This window comes from Poecilia reticulata, chromosome 20, assembly GCF_904066995.2.
Source record: "Poecilia reticulata chromosome 20, P_reticulata-male-v2, whole genome shotgun sequence".
In the NCBI taxonomy this organism is placed as follows: domain Eukaryota; kingdom Metazoa; phylum Chordata; class Actinopteri; order Cyprinodontiformes; family Poeciliidae; genus Poecilia; species Poecilia reticulata.
The window spans coordinates 774,926-792,881 of NC_088849.1; the positions used below are offsets into that span (position 1 = coordinate 774,926).

Sequence of the window (17,956 nt, forward strand, 5' to 3'; positions counted from 1 at the left end):
TAATTACTAAAATCCCGATACCCTCTCTGTGTATCCCTCTGAAAAATGAACCCATTTAAATAAAGAAATCCCTCCATGGGTGATGCCACGATAGAGAGTGTTCATTTTATACCTCGATAGACAGGTATAAAATGCCTATCACACCTGTTTCTCCTTCGGTATGAAACAGGTGTGATAGAACAACGGTACCACAGCACTTTTAAATGTCAATAATCAGAATCGGAATCAGAAATTGTTTCCATTGTTTTGAAAGGTTTATGTCAGTCTGCCTTTTCCCCATCGATACGTTTCCCAATCGCCCTGCACCTTAGGGGGTTAAAAAAAAATCAAAAACGATGCGCACATTGCGCAAAACTCTGAAAACAGGAGAAGCGAGACATAAAACGGAGCGACGAACTAGATGTGAATTATGGCATAAAAACAGAGAATCCGACGCTGAACAGTGAAAAATCAACACATGATGTGAAACACATGATGATTAGGAGGCGCAGCAGGTGATGAGTGAAGATTACTGATGGTCAATAAACTATAAAATAAATCTATCAACAGGAAAGAAACTAAAGTGGACATAGCAATAAACCAAGAGAGGATAAAACTAATCAAATGAAACTAAATGGAAATGAATGAAGAACAAAATGCAAGAATAAACTAAGAAACTAAAGTAAATACAGAGGAATAAACGGTATGGCAAGACCTTTCAAGCAATAATTAATACAGAGGACTGTATGGCAAGAATAAACAGACACTATTTCCAGATAAAAGGTAAAATAATATTGTTGAAGTGCCATGTGTTTGTTGAGACCACATCTAGTACTGAGAATAAATATATCTTACAGACCATAACTAGGCCTGTCACGATAACAAATTTTGCTGGACGATTAATTGTCTAAAGAATTATTGCGATAAACGATGATATTTCAAGACTTTTTGACACTGATTTAATGGAAATGACTAATAATGCATGCTATTTCCTGCCATAGATAGATGCACTTTATTTTCAAAAGAACACGTAACACTGGAACTGATAAACTAAATAAATAAAACGACCAAAAACAAAATAAAATGGATTCTCAGTCTCCATTAACAAAAAACATACTTGAATAAAAACTAAACAACATAAAGCCAAAGTGGAAATAAATACTGCATTCAACCAAAAGAGTGCAGATTATGAAGTCTGTATACTATATTGCCTTTCAGTAATCACTAGATTTAAATGGACAAGATGGGCACATCTGACTACCTAATGCAGTAGTTCATCCTACACCATTTTTTGCTCCTATTTTCAATCTTATGATAATCTTAGATCGTTGGCCGATCTAAGATTCTCGCTGATGATTTCGTAACCGATCATCCTGCAGTGTGTGGCGTGATACGGTAGATCGTCGTGGCTGCTCCGGTCTAAATCAGGGGTTTTCTCCAACTGGGAGAGTCAACGCAGCCTGTTGAATGTGACAGGTAGCCAATCAGAAAGCGCGGATTCTCCTCCATGCTTTCTGAGGGGAAATTACGGAGGGAAATCTCAATAGCTGACACGGCGCGACTCGAAGTCCAGCGGACATTGGAGATGATATGCGGAAACAACATTAATGTTTATTCAACATTTGGTGCAAAGAATATATAAATGACAAGGAGAGGAGTTGGAGCCAAATTACTACCGCAGTTGATGAACCCAGTACGTTTTCAGCTGTTCTTCGTTAACGTGACATAAATAGGTTATAATGATTTTCATTCAGTCAGGACTTTACGCTGAATCTATAGCCACATGCATCACAGGTAGATTCTAGTAAAGCATTCATTAATGCCTGATTTTAAAATTATTTTGGGCCAATGTGGCTGGACACCACACGGCACGACGAACCCGATCGAACCGTTATACTTAGGACTTCTGTCGGCTAATGTGTCTCTCAGGTTTTGAAAATGGGCCGACAACTCGTGTAGTGTGCGTTGGACATTACACTAAGGAAATAGGATGTAGATGTAGTTTTGAATTGATAAAGATATCGCAACCAGATTCATCAACTTCATTTAGGCTTGAATTGCATAGATGTGTAAGAAAGAAAATAAAATAATTAATGTCTCTGATAAGGAATATTACAATCCAAGTTATGATTGCTATGCTACTGTCATATGACCTACTTTAAATGAAACATAGTATTGCTGCATGCTGTTCATGATGTAAAGGGAGAAAGTTTCAGAAAAATATGCAAGCATAAAGCTAACACAGCTGAAACAAGGTCTGGTCTTCCACAGTCACACAATGAAGGGATCAGTTCCACACAATGCCTCAGGGCAACAATTTGAAATCTTCTCAGTTCTGTAGCTTTTTGTGCTGCATGGAACAAGGAATTAATAGCATCCTTCTGAGCTGCTCTGCTTTTCAACACTTACATGTCTAGAAGAAAATATTCACACCTGGAAACTTAAACCATATTGCCTTCAGTATATTTACAAAGACGTGTTAACAAGGGTCTAGCAACCCTGTTATCTGTTTTTTTTATACATTAACTTATTGCTGTTTATCTGTAGAATTTAATGTAAATGAAAAAACTCTGCAGAGACATTTATAGTTTCTAGCCTAAAGCCCAGACAGTGTGTCAAGATCAAGTTAGGACAATAAAAATCTAGAAATAGTTCAGGCGAGAGCAAGAAACCAAAAAACAGAACTATATGTGTATTTTTGTACTTACTACTTATAGGTCTCTGAACGAACATATTCAAAAACATGGGAGACACCAAGTTGGAACTGGTCTGCGATGGGAGTGACCCATGGATTGTTCTCTGCTTTGAACACCTGCTTAGGCCCAGTTAAATCCAGGTTACCTGAAGACATAAAGACACAAACATAACAATACAATAACACTCTGATTGTACTGTTCCTTATCTTTATGGATTGTTGTGCCTGAAAGTTGTGTTTTTTTTGTTTGTTTTTTTACAAGTGCATGTACCTCATAACATCTGAACCCAATCAACTTTAAGCTGTAGCAGAAAATATAAAACAGGTTGGTGTAAAATAGTTCTGCGAACTTCAAGTTTACACTGGAGAGTATAGTATCACAGCTAATTACCAAATCATCTGATTGCCTTTTGTTAGAAACAAATTCTGACATATATCTGATCTGCACCAATTGAACATTACCAATATTTCTCAAGTCAAGATTCAAATTTATCCATTCTGATATTTTTTTGGTGTGGCATATGAGGATATACAATTGTGCTTATAAGTTTATATACCTTATCAGAATTCTTGTTTTGTTTTTTTTGCCGATTTCCCAAAGAATTTCAACCCTAAAGTCGTAGAAAGAATTTACATGGCAAAAATGTCCATAGTTTGGAGTAGAGATCAGCCTACACTTTTTCCATTGTCCGTCATTTTGACTAACAGTGTCCAAAAATCCTGTCAATCTGTTCTTACTCATGGATTTTTAAAATTATATCTACATTTAACTGCAATTCATTTTCATTCCGTTTTAGTTGAACAGATAATCCACATTGTGGCATTTTCAAACTGAATACATTGAACTTTTTATCTGCAATTTTTCCTATTTTATCAGATATTATACAAGTCAGAAAGCAATTAAGGTTGAAACTGTCTGCGCGTTTGCACCAAGTGCTGAAGTGTGTGCAATGTCAAAATGATGGATGGCTGTCAGATTTTTCCATCAGCTTTTTAAAAAACCAAAGACAGAAAATATTTGGTGGATGCAACTGATGGTCTGAAGATATTTCAAGGATTTTTTATTGGCATTTCAGCTCACCTTTGCTTGTTTGTGGTATGAAATTTGGACTCAGGTGTGTAAATATTAAAATTTAAAAAGTAACATGAAGCTGAATTAAGTGCAGCTTGAGTTCAGGAATCTGACGGCTGAAGGGTAGAAACCGTTTCTCAGCCCGGCGGTCTTGTTCTGGATGCTCCTCAGCCTTCTGCCTGGAGGAAGGGGCTGGAGCAGACTGTGCAGGATGGGTGGAGTTCTTCATGATGAGGAGCATCCTCCTCCTCCTGCATCGTGATGTGTAGAGGTCTGAGGTGGAGGAAAGGCTGCTCCCCCACAGTCCTCTGTGGAGCTTTAACCACCCACTGCAGAGCCGTCCGGCTGCTGTGCCACACGGTGCAGAGAACGCAGCGTGCATAGAACACTCTCCACCACACAGCGATAGAAGCTCCTCAGGACTCAGTTCACAAGTTCATACAGTACAAGGCTTAACCTCATGGACACTGTTCTTCCATGGAAAACAGACTGTTGTTCTGACAGTCAAAAAGGAGTGAAATATGTTTAGAGATCTATGCCTATTTTCCTAAATAAAATGTAATATTAATGCCATTTTGTTTGTGTAGACACACTTTTGGAAATATGGTATTGTAAGATCATTTTGATCGACATAATACCCATAGCCTACCAACAAAATTGCAAGTTTAACACCAATGAAGAAACTTGTAATGGTACGTTATGATGTAGAACTATCAGACCAAAACATGTACATGAATCAATATTTATTCCTTAACTTTGATTCAATATGAAATCAACACAAATGTGTAGATCCACATTCAGATGATGGTTGAATCAACATTGATATAGTGCCAGTTATGTTGAAGCCCTAAAGTTGATTCAACGTCACCGACCACTTTCTATACCGTTTCACTGTCAGGCAGAAACACTGAATCCATGTTGAAGCCTGACGTTGTTTCAACGTTGATTCACTCATATTTTGCTATCTGGGCTGACAGATCTTTGCATCCTTCATCCAGTGCTGCACTCTTTCCCTATTGCCATTCACATTCTCTATAATAGAGATTAACAAAAAGTTTGCTTTGGCTTTTCTTTTGGTCTGTGTAACCCCATTTTATGTAAATCTTAATCAATAGATAGACTAGATTTTAAGTATTACTTGAACGAGTCTCGAGATTTTAACAAGTTTATTCAGTTTTCATCTAACCATGGTTGTTTGTTCCTGTTTATAGGTCTATGCCTCCCCCTATGGGCAAAGGAGGACATCACCTCTAAGTTTATTGATAAACAACTCACAATTGACGTCTACATTTGTGGACGTCAATTGTCCCAGTCTGCTATTTTCAGGACTTTATTATGGCTCTTAGATATAAAGTTTGGTTTGACATCATACAAAGTAGAGTCCCTGTATAGCTTTGTGTACCTCTGTTCTATTAGCTTTCTTGAAAATAGAATACTATTATGATTTGACAAACCAGTCAAAAAAATGTAATGGCTTGGCAATTATTTCAGTCTTACTTGAGAACAGAAGATCTATTGCAGTCTGAGATGTTTTTGTTAATCTAGTCAGTTTTTCAACAAGTTCAAGGTTATAATAATTTGTAATTATGTGTGTCTGGGTGAGTGTGGCTGTAGTCTAGAGCACTTTAAATGCAACAGTTCTTTTATGATAAGAAATCTAGAATCTAGTATAAAGAGTGAAGTTAGCTTGAATTTGTTGGTGTAACAGAAAAAATAAAGAAAAAAAGGTTTCTTCTGTTCAAACCATGTAAGCATGAAGGTATGCTGTAAACAATAAAATATCTTGACAGAGTGATCAATGTATGCGTCCAGCACAACAAACACATTGCAATATTTACTAGAAACCAGTGTGTCTTTAAAAGATTTTGCCACTTAGCAAAAATGCTAATAAATTTGTATAACAGTGAATTATACATAGAAGTGGAGTAAAGCCTTTCTGCATAGTTTGCCATGTTATGATGATAAATTGAAAAATCAACAAAGAAAATCCCCAGTTGCTAAAATACTTTTTTAAGTAGTGTTGCTAACACTAGTGAGAGGTATTGATGAACGAAGAGAAGATGTGCATGTTGGTATGTTTTTGAGTACCAAGTTCAGGAGGCAGAACAGTCAGTCTGTTGCCCTGGATGTGAAGCTCTTTGAGTTGAGCCAAGTCACCAATCTCCCTGGGTAACGAGACCAGATCATTATCTCGGAGACTCAGCTGGGCACACAAAGAAAAGATGAGGATAAAAATACGTTGGCATCACACAGTTTCTCAAATGTTTTAGCTCCTACACATTTAAATCAGACATTCACATGTTTCTGAACTTCAGGCTCAACGTAATGAACAGATTTATTTGTACAAATTACCGTTTTAAAAATCAACCCTATAAAGTTAGCCTCACAACCTTCACAAATATAAAACACTTTCTGTGAATGATTAATGAATGATTATTCCACACACTTGTGTGTTTGCATTCATTTGTTCCTGACAGTAGAAAACCTCATCAGTCCAAGTCGTGTTAGTACAACTAGGGTGAACTTACGATTTGCAGCTTTGTCAGCTTCCCAATGTCAGGAGGAAGTAATTCAAAGTCGTTGTCGCTCAAATACAGCGCTCTAAGAGTGGCTAGAAAACAGAAATAAGATGGTTGTGTATCTTATTTATAGAATTTTCCCACTTATTCCAAATGAACATGATGCCTCATTCCAACAAAATCTGGAATGTTCTTTGTAATTTTAAATGAAATGTTGAGCATTTTCTCAATAGTTTAAATTAAACTTTCTGAATGAAAATCCCCCTTTAGCCAGTTTTTTAAATAAAAGATGTATCAGCACAGCAACAAATTACATGCATTTTCATGTGAAGAAATTGTATAAATGAATTATATATTATATGCTGCCATCTACTGTATATAAAACAATACTACAACTAGATATGACGAAATACTGAATTATTGCAATATGACACTGTTCACTGGTCTCTGCACTGTGAAGGCTGGTGCTCGTCTAATTGAGCCGTTTTTTCCAAGTGCAAAATGCATCTGACACAACTAGCAGGAAGTATGACAGAAAACAAGGTTGTTCAAATATTTGAAAGATTAAAAATATAATAATGATGATAATGGTAAAATAATTGATAAATATCGTCCAGCAATGCCAATTTTGAGCAGAAAGAAAAACTAATAATAAGTGCATCACTGTTACATCTGGATGCTCTGGGACTAACGCCCAGAAAAAGTTCCCAGATTATTTTGTCTGCTGCATGTTCCACATATCGTGTGGACAAAAGATGTCTGCATCTGGACCGCTGAGAATATCCATGCAGTAAAAACAAAACAAAAAACACCAGATTTTATAACATAACATGTGATCTTGTTTACTGGCAATGGCAATAAACATGATTCTGCTTCTGATAAACATATAGCATTTTTATAACAACTGAAGGTAATAGTTACTTGATCATGTTATAGAATGGCACTATGGTGCCTGGAAAACATAAAATGCTGCTCGTATAACGAACCCTGGTTTGTCAACATTTACAATTTGTACTGACCTGTGATGTCTTTAAGACTTATGCCTTCATGCATTATTTTAAAATCAACCCTCATCAGGCAGGTATATATATAAACATTAACAGAGTCTGAGCTATTTATCTATTTATTATATTCCTGATAATCAGGTGGTGCCCAGACTTAGTAATTTAGATCCAAAGTAGGGCTGGAAATGATTGATAAATGAATTAATCTAAAGTTGATTGCTCTTATCGATCAACTAGCGATTAATTGATAACAGCTGGAGATAGGAACAACCCTTCTAGAGAAAAGATAATGTATGGATGGATAGATCGATGGAATCTCTTAAGTTGCTAAATAGGAAGATAAAAGATTAAAAGAATCAAATTTCTGAAAAACGTAATCCCCCAGAACAGATGTTCATACAGAAGTTCTGTCTGTGAAGAGGTCTGCAGACTACAGTCTTTGCCGTCTACAATCCGTGATGATCTGCAACATTTTGTGCTGGTAGTGGTGATTCCAATTCAGCTGCCTTCCTGTTGCACTGCCCCTTTAAGGAGGTGGCTATTGTTGCTGAAGAATGTTAAAACTTGGCTCCATGAAGATAAATACTCACAAAGGCCCTCACCATCAGCTGTGCTTAATGGCATAATGTTTTTTCCCATCATGCCCTGCACTTTTCTTTCATCACCTCACATCAGTCATTTTTGGCCCAGAGATTGATGCTGTTCAGCCGACAGAATGATGCTGATTTGTTGCATTTCAAAACAGAACCACATAAAGTGCATTTTGTGTCCATGTTTTACGTTCTCCTCCTGGGATGTCTCCACCATAATTACTTCTCTTACAAATGCCTAACCCAGACAATCTAAACTGATAAAGAAGTGCAACAATGAAGCATCTATTTGGACCAATTATGTCTTACTGGATCATAAGCTTTATATCAGAGCAGTATCTACGTATACTCTGACTGAACCTCTATGGTACAGACATCACTCCCAGTCATGTCGAAGCAGACAAAAGCTATGTTCACAAAGCTGTTATTGATGCTTAATTCAGATTTTTTGCTGAAATCTGATTGTTTTTTGCATTTGTTTTGTAGTTGTTAATATTTCAGACATCTTTGCAAATTATTTATGACCCCAAAAAAACCTGCTTGAAAAATGTAGACGTCAAACAGCAACAAACTGTTAATGGAATTAATTAAGGCTGGATGCCTGAAAAGATCAGAATTTGCTCATTCAAACTGCCATAAGAAAGGTATATATAGGCAAAAAGTAAGTCAATTAAAAAAACAGATTTGGGTGGCATTTGCCTCCTGTGTGAACATAACCTAAGACCCAGTCCACATATGGATGACATTAGGTGCATCCAAAAAGGTTTTTTCTCTAGGCTGTGTGTCCACACAGATCTGGCATTTTGGGAGACCAGAAACAATCAATTTTGAAAACAAACCCCAGAGTGGGAAAATGTCATAATACCAGTTTCATGTTCATGTGAGTGTGTACATGTGAGCCATGTCTTTACTGAAACAGTGGCATGTCCCTCTGTAACCTGTAACCTGCATGTACCTTACTCACAAATAAACATGGTGTGTTCCGTGTTGTTTGCCAAATGCTCACTTAGATAGAAGAAGTTTCCAGGCAGAGAACCAGAGTTCTGGTTCAGGTTGTTGTAGGTTAAGTCCAACACCTCGAGAGCAGGAAGAGATCCAAATCCTCTGGGCAAGACACTGAGACGGTTCATCCTGTATTCACAGAAACAGAGCCAGTTTCCCACTTGTTTAGAATTTCAATTTAAAGCAAAATATTCACTCATTCATTCATTAACATGTCAGAAAACTAGCATATTGTGAAGTTCAAAATCATAAACTAAAGTCCTGATTCAGAAAGTGGGATAGACAAATTCTGAGTAGAAGACAGTCACTCTGAGTACACCTACCCAGCTCTGTGATACTCAGGGTTTTCGGATTGAGAACAGGAGCGTTCAACTAGGTATATATTCAGTATATTGAATTTTATGACTAACTGCATATTATTTAATATTCATATTTCTTTGCTGGAATTACTTGAAAGTGTTGTATTTTAAGATCTCACTTGAAGGCCAGGTCCATATGCAAATACTTCATGTAATGTAAACACTGAGATAAAGGAGAACAGGTTTGTAACATGCAGATCATTATTAAAGACATTCGATTTTATTGTAGGAACAAACAGGATTGCAAAATGAACAGTGAATATATAATATACTTCCTAGCAGCTAATCAGACATCAGACTTGTTTTGCCTTTACTGGTGATGAAAACTCGTCACTCTGGAGGAGAGGAAGTCCAGCTCAGCCCCGTCCAGGATGACTGCAGGGTCAGGGTAGCCATTAAAATCTGCAGGTAGATTTTTGCATATCTGGTGCTCCGGTTTCAAGATCCTAATTTAACTGAGTACTGTAAATAAAAGGTTAGTCCATGCTGTGATGATCCAGCTGACCGTGGCCTGATGGACACCGTACCGGTCAGCAGGTTCAGGTGCTTGGATGCAAGGCAAAGACAATTTAACAACAGGATATCTTATTAAATATTCTTTACTGCTTTGAAGTGAAAATACAGTAGTTGTTGATATTTTGTTCAATCAAAGAAAATCACCCACCTTTCTTTTTTTGTTGGCGGGAAAAGTAAAAAACTGTAGTAGAGACAATAAAACTTTAATTCTCTATCAAATCATACTCATATTAACATGGTCTATGCCACAATAACTTGCGATTTTACAGCAGCAATAGTATTGCTGTCTTTGATAACTGTATTTTAATATTCTCCTTATGCTGTCATTAGTATTTGTAATACCATCAGTAAGAAATATTTTGTTATGTGGAATGAGACTTTATTATACGAGATAAAGACAGTTTTTTTGGGGGGAAAATCATTGACAGATTGTCAACATTGTTTAAATTTGTCAACTAAATAGGGGACTTTTCTTTTAATGCTCACATTTTTACTAATCATAAAAACCCAGGTTGCTGGGTTTTTTTATGAAGCAGATGTTACACATTTATTACATATTACTGCACATGAAATTGTCCTAGTTTTAACCTCAAATTGCATCATTAAGGAAAATGCAGTCCTGATACACCTCAGTGTTCAATATACCTGTTTGATTGGTTTCTGTGAATGATGAAAGGCCTCAAATAAGAGAAACTTAAAATGTCACATACCCAAGATTGAGGTGTTTCAGCTTCTGAAGACTGCTGATCTGAGTCGGGAGCTCTTCAATCTGGTTGTTGAACAAGTTCAGAACTTCCAGATTCTTCAGTTCTGAGATGTTAGGAGGCACAGCTGGAAGAGAAATTTTATAGACCTCAATTAAATTACTTTATATCTCTGCAACAGTACAGATGTGGATCTGTGAAATGAATATGCTTTAAAAACATTTGTGTACAATAACACACATCTAGAGGTTATCTTATGAGTGCTAACCTAAAGAATGTCAACAGAGGTTTTCCACCAAAGAGGCTCCAGGCTGGACTGCTGCTAGATCCAGTTCTCAACTGGTTCAGGAAAAGAACCGGAACGTCATTCTAAATGTTTTATCCAGTTATTGTTTGATTCTGCTTTGGTTTTATGCTGACAGTTTCTGTGAAGATGATCAATTTAACCACAGAAATATTATTTAGCACAGTACTTCTGAAGACAGATGCTCTAACAACACCACCTTAGTTTTTTTAACACTGTTTGAAACAACTAATTGCGCTTGTGAACGATTCACTTTCCTGGTCAGCTGATCTCTGATCAGCAGCACCTGGAAACCAGGAGCAAAACACATTTTAGAGACGTTTATTCTGCAAAGACCAACTATTAGTGTTGTAGGACTAAATTAGAAAAAGTTAATGTATTCAGTAAACAAACACGGTCTGTGTAAGATCATCATGCTTGGTTTGCAACAAAACCTTAGAAAAGCATCCAAAGGCCTTGCTTAACATCACCTAACTGCAGTTCCTTCATACTTTAGACAACTTAAAGCCTTTGAAAATTTCTTACAACCTGACTTATTTGACAGATAACTTTAAGGTGACGGCAGTGGTATTATGTAAAATCAACTTTTTTCAGGTTTGTATTCAATTTTATTTGCCTATCAAAAAGATAGCTGGAGTGTTGATTTGATCCTTTCACATATGTTTGAGGAACATATTTTATAAATATTTACTTGTATTCATTTTCACAGTGCATGGTAAGAATCTACATTTTGTTACATTGTAAAGAAAAAAGGAAAATGTACTGTGTGTAAACAATTATTACTCAATTTGTAGCTTTGTGGATTATTTTTATTGTTGAATATCTACAGCGCTTTTAGTCAATCCAAAATATTAATAACCTCTCACACCTGAATACTTAAGAAAGTAAAAGTGAGATTTTGGCTTTTTTAGGACTGTCTATGTGTGCAGGATTATTATAGAACTGAATTCAAATTGAAACTTTTCCCATCTCACTTGTTTGTCATCTGTTTAAAGTGAAAATAATAAATATACAACTCGAAATTGACAAATAAACCTGACATTTAAAAATTAAATCAGTGACCAATATAGCCACCCTTCTGTCACCAACTTAGCAACTACCTTTTAGACTCCTATTCTTCCAAACCAGTAAAGGAATTAGACCAGAGGACATGTACGTATATTATCTAGCAACCCTGAACAGGAGAACCTAGTTTACATACTTTAGATCAACATTAGATTCTTTTTCTCTTTCCTTTGGTTTGTCACTTTGTTTTACCTTGTTGCTGAAAATGTGCTATGTAAATAAAATTACCTTTAACTTTACCTTCTTTTCAATAACAGTTATAAGCCTTCCACTCATAGAGTCTGTCAGTTTCTTGATCTGTTGACGATCAACTGTCCTGCATAAAAATCACGGTCTTCTTGAAAGACACAAACTTTTTCTTGTATCACTGCTTGAGTCTTCTAAGAACTGGCAGTAGGTTTGGGAGCTGATTTTGAATAAATCTTCAACCAGAACAGATCATCTTTAATAATACCAGCCCATATTGGCAGTGAGGATCACAACCCTTTTCATCAGTGTTCTGGTAAATTACACACCGTAGTCATTTCAGCTAGTCTGAAGTTACTCAATTGGCTTCAGTTGGAGCACAGAACAGCTTGACGGATCCCACGTATGGCGGCATTATTATGCCAAAAGTCGCGAGCGCAAATGAGATGTGTTATTTATTTACATTGATCAAATGTCTATTGCAATATACACAGGGGTGAAAGTAAGGGGGTACGGAGGGTACTGCGTACCCCTAAAAGATTTAGCGGGGGTACGCAGTACCTGCAAGAGAGGGGAGCGGCTGTCTGCTGTAAAGAATCAGTGGGTTAAACTGTGCAGCCGCGACAGCCGTGACTGATTAGTTTTTCAAGAACAATCTAAAACAGACGAAATCAGTTAATAAATAACTTTTTTCTCATTTCATATTGTTTCTGAACTCTTCGTGCTTTGCTAGAGCAGCAGTGCAATATGTCGATCGCGGAAGGTTTTGAGTCGATCTCGGCATTAGGTGACAAACTGAACGCCGTCAGGAGGCTGAGACCAACACGTCCTCTGACTCCTTATCAAAACGTTAACTTTATTAAAGAACAAAAAAAATCAACAAAACGTGTTCAAATTAATGATTCAACAGCAATAATCTCAATAATTATTGTTTCAACAAGGTGTTGCGCAATTTTGTGGGTTTCGGTTCCATTACCAAAATAACCAGCAGAGCAGGAGTTTAAAATTAACTAATCAACCACCGCTGTGTTCATGAGAGGTTTATTAATGATGACAAAATAAATATCAAGCCTGCAAACCTGATATCGTATCAGACTGAATGTTATGTTTTTAACGTAATCCCGGGTCGGCTTGTGGAACGCAGGAGGTTGCCATGGCAACGGGTGTGCTTAAATGACAGAGAGAGACGGAGAGTAAAAAGGTGCGAGTGGCTTAGAGTTGATCACCTGTTCAGGTTGTTTTACCTTCGTTTACCTTTGCTGTGGCTCATTACAGCCACTGAAGTTTCTGAACATTCAATAAACGACAAACTTGGACTAATTCCTTGTTCTTTGTGAGTATAAGTCATTTACGAGAAACATCAAACACGGTATATATGTTTCATTAAGTATTTAATAAATAAATGTCTTCTACCGCAATAATTGTGGGAAAATAAATTAATTGTCTAGTATTAAAAAAATAGTTTGGTATTGTCGGGCTCAAAGTCTGAGAGGCTTTTCCTTTATCAAACAATTTTGTTTTTTGCCTCTTATTTAGTGAAAATACTGATGTTGATGAGATTTTCTCCAAAATAATAACCCTTTTCAACCTTTATAGCTCCACTGTTGAAAATGAGGCTCTAACATTCACAAATGACAGTGAAATAAAATCCAGTCCAACATCTGGTTTGAGGTGATTCTCTGGAACCTGTTGGAGGAAAAATATCCCAACTTCATAAGATGAGCTTTAACCTAACAGAGCTCTGTGGTTCCTCCTGTCAGTATGAGAGTCAGGGTGAGGAGGCACCATGTTAGGAAGAGAAGTGGAAGCTGCAGGATCTTCAGAACAAACTGGGCTACTGATTATCCCTCTGTCTGGACACAGGATCAATAGAACCAGTTTAAAAGCTAAAATGAATGGTTATATGTCAGACATGGAAAACTGGAACTGGGATGCTCTCCATGCCATGATGTTCAGGATTTAGGTTTCATGGCATCTCAAGGTGTCAACATTGCAGCCAGTGGGCTGAAGGAAATACAGCTTTATTTTGTAGCAATTCAAGAGCTAACCAGCTTATATATATATATATATATATATATATATATATATATATATATATATATATATATTATTTTTATTTATTTATTTTTTATTTATTTTGGTCATAGCACTCCCAAGTATTTAAAACTACTTTCACCCCTGGATATACATTAATGGTTTATTGTCCAGCTATAGATCTAGGGTATCCAGAAATAACGGTGTCGTGCCATAATGTGATGATGTGCTGGATTTGTTAGGTAGTCCTGTTGCTCAAAATTTATATTGCTGAAGGATATTTATCATCTCATCTACCATTATTAATATCATTATTTTATATTCCAAATATTTAACCAGCCATATTTTCTGTCATTGTATCTATGTGTCCTTCTTTGCATAGTTGTATCAGGCGCATTTTGCACTTGCAAAAACTAGGTCAGTAATTACTTAATTGTTGTAATCAAGCTCTGAAAATCTGAAGTATGTTTTGTATGGATGGGGAAATTTTACTGCCATAAGTCGAGAGCACACATTTTCACAAGTTTTGATAACAAAGACATGAAGTCCTGTGGTCAGACTAAAGATGTGGGCTCTCGAATTATGGCAGTAAAATTCCCCAATAGTTTTGGTCACAAATGTCAGGCTGCAGGCACGTGCAGAGGGGGGTCTGGGGGGGCTTGAGCACCTGCCCTTTTTTCTCCTTGCCCCCAAGTGCCCTTTTGGTCAATTTATTTATTTATTTTTTGGTATTTATTATTTCCTAAGCCCTCTTCTGACACATAAAAACATATTCTGAAATTCTTTGCTTTTTTGTTTCTTTTTTGTACAACATAATAAGCCCCCCGGTCACCTTGTTACCTTTGACCTTTTGCCTGTGACGCATGATGCAGTTGCCTCTCGCGCAGTGAGATAAGGCGGCTAACTGGAGCTCATCGTAGCGAATGTCCCAGATTACAGAACAGTTTTTGGTGAATAAAAAAAAAAACGTTTTTGGTGAATAAAGTGGAGTAGACTTGCTGCTTGTCAGATGACGGAAACGTTGAAGTATCGTTTCTGCTTCAGCTCGGAGTCGCGGTTTAAGCAGAGAGGTAATGAAATACAACAGACACTGACAGGCCTCTGCGTCTGCCTTTCTCTGAAGAACTACTGAGGTGAGGAGAAACTGTTCTTATCTATCATTCAGTATTTTTATCATACAGACATTAGGCTGTTGTTGTTGTGCTGTTAGCTAGCTGCTAGCTAACGACTTTGCTAGCAAAGCAAGATAACTAAAAGTTTCTTCCCTGTATCTTTAATGATATCAGTCATTCTTTAGTATATATTATGCAATAAGGCACATCGCCCGTCCAAAACCTGTCATCTCCATAATGGATATATGTCAGATCTTCTAATTTCCTTTGCTGCATAATGTACATTGCATTTATTCTGGCGTTAGGTAAATGTATTTTGAAGTAGAATAACACTTAAATAAAAGTTCAACAAGGATATTCATTTAGAATTAAAAATAACTCACCCTGAATTACTATGATAGATATAATGTATGTAATAAAAGTGACATTAATGAAGGAGAAAAAACTCAACCAGATTTTAAGTTTAGTTTCTGGTTCACAGAGGATGAAGTTAAATTTGTTTCCCAATTATTCAATGTAAAAAAAAATAACCTCAGTTTAGTAAAATAAAATTGTAATCAAAACTTTTGGAATTGTAATGATTTCTTTAAAAAAAAGTTTTGTTTAAAATACTTTTTTTAAATTAAATAACTAATTATTTTTTTTTACCAAACATAAACATTTATTTGCACACATCATAAATCTTTTGTTGTGATTTTAGGCCCTGCTCAAGACGTCATGTGAGAATCACAAACCAAAACTTAGAATAGCAAGAAACGATTTCTGACAAGCGCAACTAAGTTTGTTTTGCAAAAAAAAAAAGTTAACTTCATGAGTCAAAAATGTGTGATTTACATTTTTTTAAAAGTTTTTTTTTAAGCAAAACTCGGTAGGCTTTTCTCATGGTGACATGCATTAACAATTCAATATTTGCTTTTGATATTTTTTTTTCTTTTTTCTGCAGTTCCACCTTAAAGTTTGCTGCAGCTCTGCTTTCCTGAATGGACCGTCTTCATCTCCACTGCAGCAAACAGGCAGCTCTGTTTTATAGATTACAGTCACTAAAAGGTTGCTTTGTGCCCTTGTTTATATTTTTAATAGTGTAATTCTGTAAAGACAAAATATGTCTGGTGGTCCAGCTCTGATTTTCATATCTTGCTAAATTGCAGGTTTGAATATTGAATATTGAATATAAAACTTTCCTATAACAAAATAGACCTGCAGAAAGAAATTACTAATAAGATATCTTACATAGGCATAGTTGTATGCTCTATATGGAGATGTTCGTTAGCTGTGATTGTATATGTCACATTTTTGTAATTGATCATTGTTATTAAACTCTGAAAGCTGAGAGACTTTGTTAATATTCTGTCCTAGAATGAGGTTAGATGTGCCCTGTTTTTTGAGCACCTGCCCCTTTAGTGGTCTCTGCACGGCCCTGTCAGGCTGTGCATGAATATTTGTACCTTACTTAGTGAAAAGTTACAGCTTCACACAAAAACTATGTATGCCACCAGTATGTAATCCAAATATTGTGAATCATCATCACCCAGAGAAGAGCAACAACAGTTTCAACTTTCTAGGCAATCACAGATAATTCTGCTGATTCTGGCCAATACCAATATTTGTTTGAATTGATGCCAAATGTAACAACAAAGTCACTAACTCTGCATTAGTAGAGGGACTACAGTTAACTGCACATGTGAGCTGATGGGCGAGTCGGTCAGTCCTTTCTCAGGGCAAGCAAAAAGAAACAGTGGCTGATTTTCAGAAATTTGCAGAGTTGGATAAGAATGGTGGATGGAATTGTTTTTATGTATTTAGCATCCAATTACCAATCTCCCAAAATGAATAAGATTTGGGTCAGTTTATCAGTGCAAACCCATACCTTCCTGAAAGTTGACAGGTAAAATGAATCTATGTAAACTTCTACATTTTAAGCAGTACTAAAGAAAACAAAATAATCTCTTAAACAATCCTATCATTATGACATTTAGCAAAAACAAATATCTCTGGTGATCCAAACTGACCTAAAACAGGTAATGCCTAATGTGATATGATACAAAAATTCTAAACATCTTTCTATTTAGGATATTGTTTTAGCCATAGTGTGTCTAAACGGGTGCAGAGCTGGTTGTGTTTCACTAGTTGCTGTGACTGTTCTGTTGATGAATGTGTGAAAAAAATGTAATTACTGGGTATCTTTTAGTGAAGTTGATGGATTTATTATGTGATAAGCAAGAATTGTAACAGTGTGTAATAATTTTAGATGTTAACCGATCTAAGAATTATACCAAAAATGTGCACAAAGTAAGCAGCACATCTTTACTTCATTACTGTTGTAATGACAGCAATTCTTTAAAGCTGTTGACATGTTTTCTTCATTCTAGCGACAACTGCTTATTTAAATACTGCAGTTTAATGTATCAATTGTAAGGTGAAGAGACCATCTTACCTGTGAGCTTGTTGTGACTGAGGACCAACTGAGTGATGTGAGACAGAGTGACTGAAATGACAGACAAGAAAAAAAGTCAAAAATGCACAAATAGTTTTATAGAATAGTTTTAGAATTCATAATAGCTCTGAATCAGAGCTGCTCAAACTTACAGAGTATTCTCTTGCCCTCAGATAATGGACTTGTGTCTGTTCTGGTTTTACTAGACCTCTGTGCTGATTTTGACACAGTTGACCATAATATTTTCTTAGAACTGTTTGAACATGTAGGTATCAAGACAAAAGCACTATGTTGGTTTAAATCCTATCTGCCCAACAGATCCCAGTTTGCTTATGTGAACATAATTTCACACTCCAGGGTTACATGTGGAGTATCACAGGG

General features: G+C 36.3%; 1 protein-coding gene across 2 annotated transcripts in view; it reads right to left on the bottom strand.

The window, feature by feature from the left end:
• rsu1 (Ras suppressor protein 1) overlaps nucleotides 1-17,956 on the bottom strand; it is a 32,728-nt gene that overhangs the window by 13,208 nt on the left and 1,564 nt on the right. For both annotated transcript variants that reach the window (XM_008438254.3, XM_008438253.3), the window contains exons 3-8: nucleotides 17,576-17,626; nucleotides 10,447-10,567; nucleotides 8,866-8,990; nucleotides 6,275-6,357; nucleotides 5,835-5,949; nucleotides 2,688-2,820 (exon numbers count right to left, since the gene is read on the bottom strand). In XM_008438254.3, coding sequence (XP_008436476.2) covers nucleotides 2,688-2,820; nucleotides 5,835-5,949; nucleotides 6,275-6,357; nucleotides 8,866-8,990; nucleotides 10,447-10,567; nucleotides 17,576-17,626 — 628 coding nt within the window. The remainder of the gene's footprint in view (nucleotides 1-2,687; nucleotides 2,821-5,834; nucleotides 5,950-6,274; nucleotides 6,358-8,865; nucleotides 8,991-10,446; nucleotides 10,568-17,575; nucleotides 17,627-17,956) is intronic.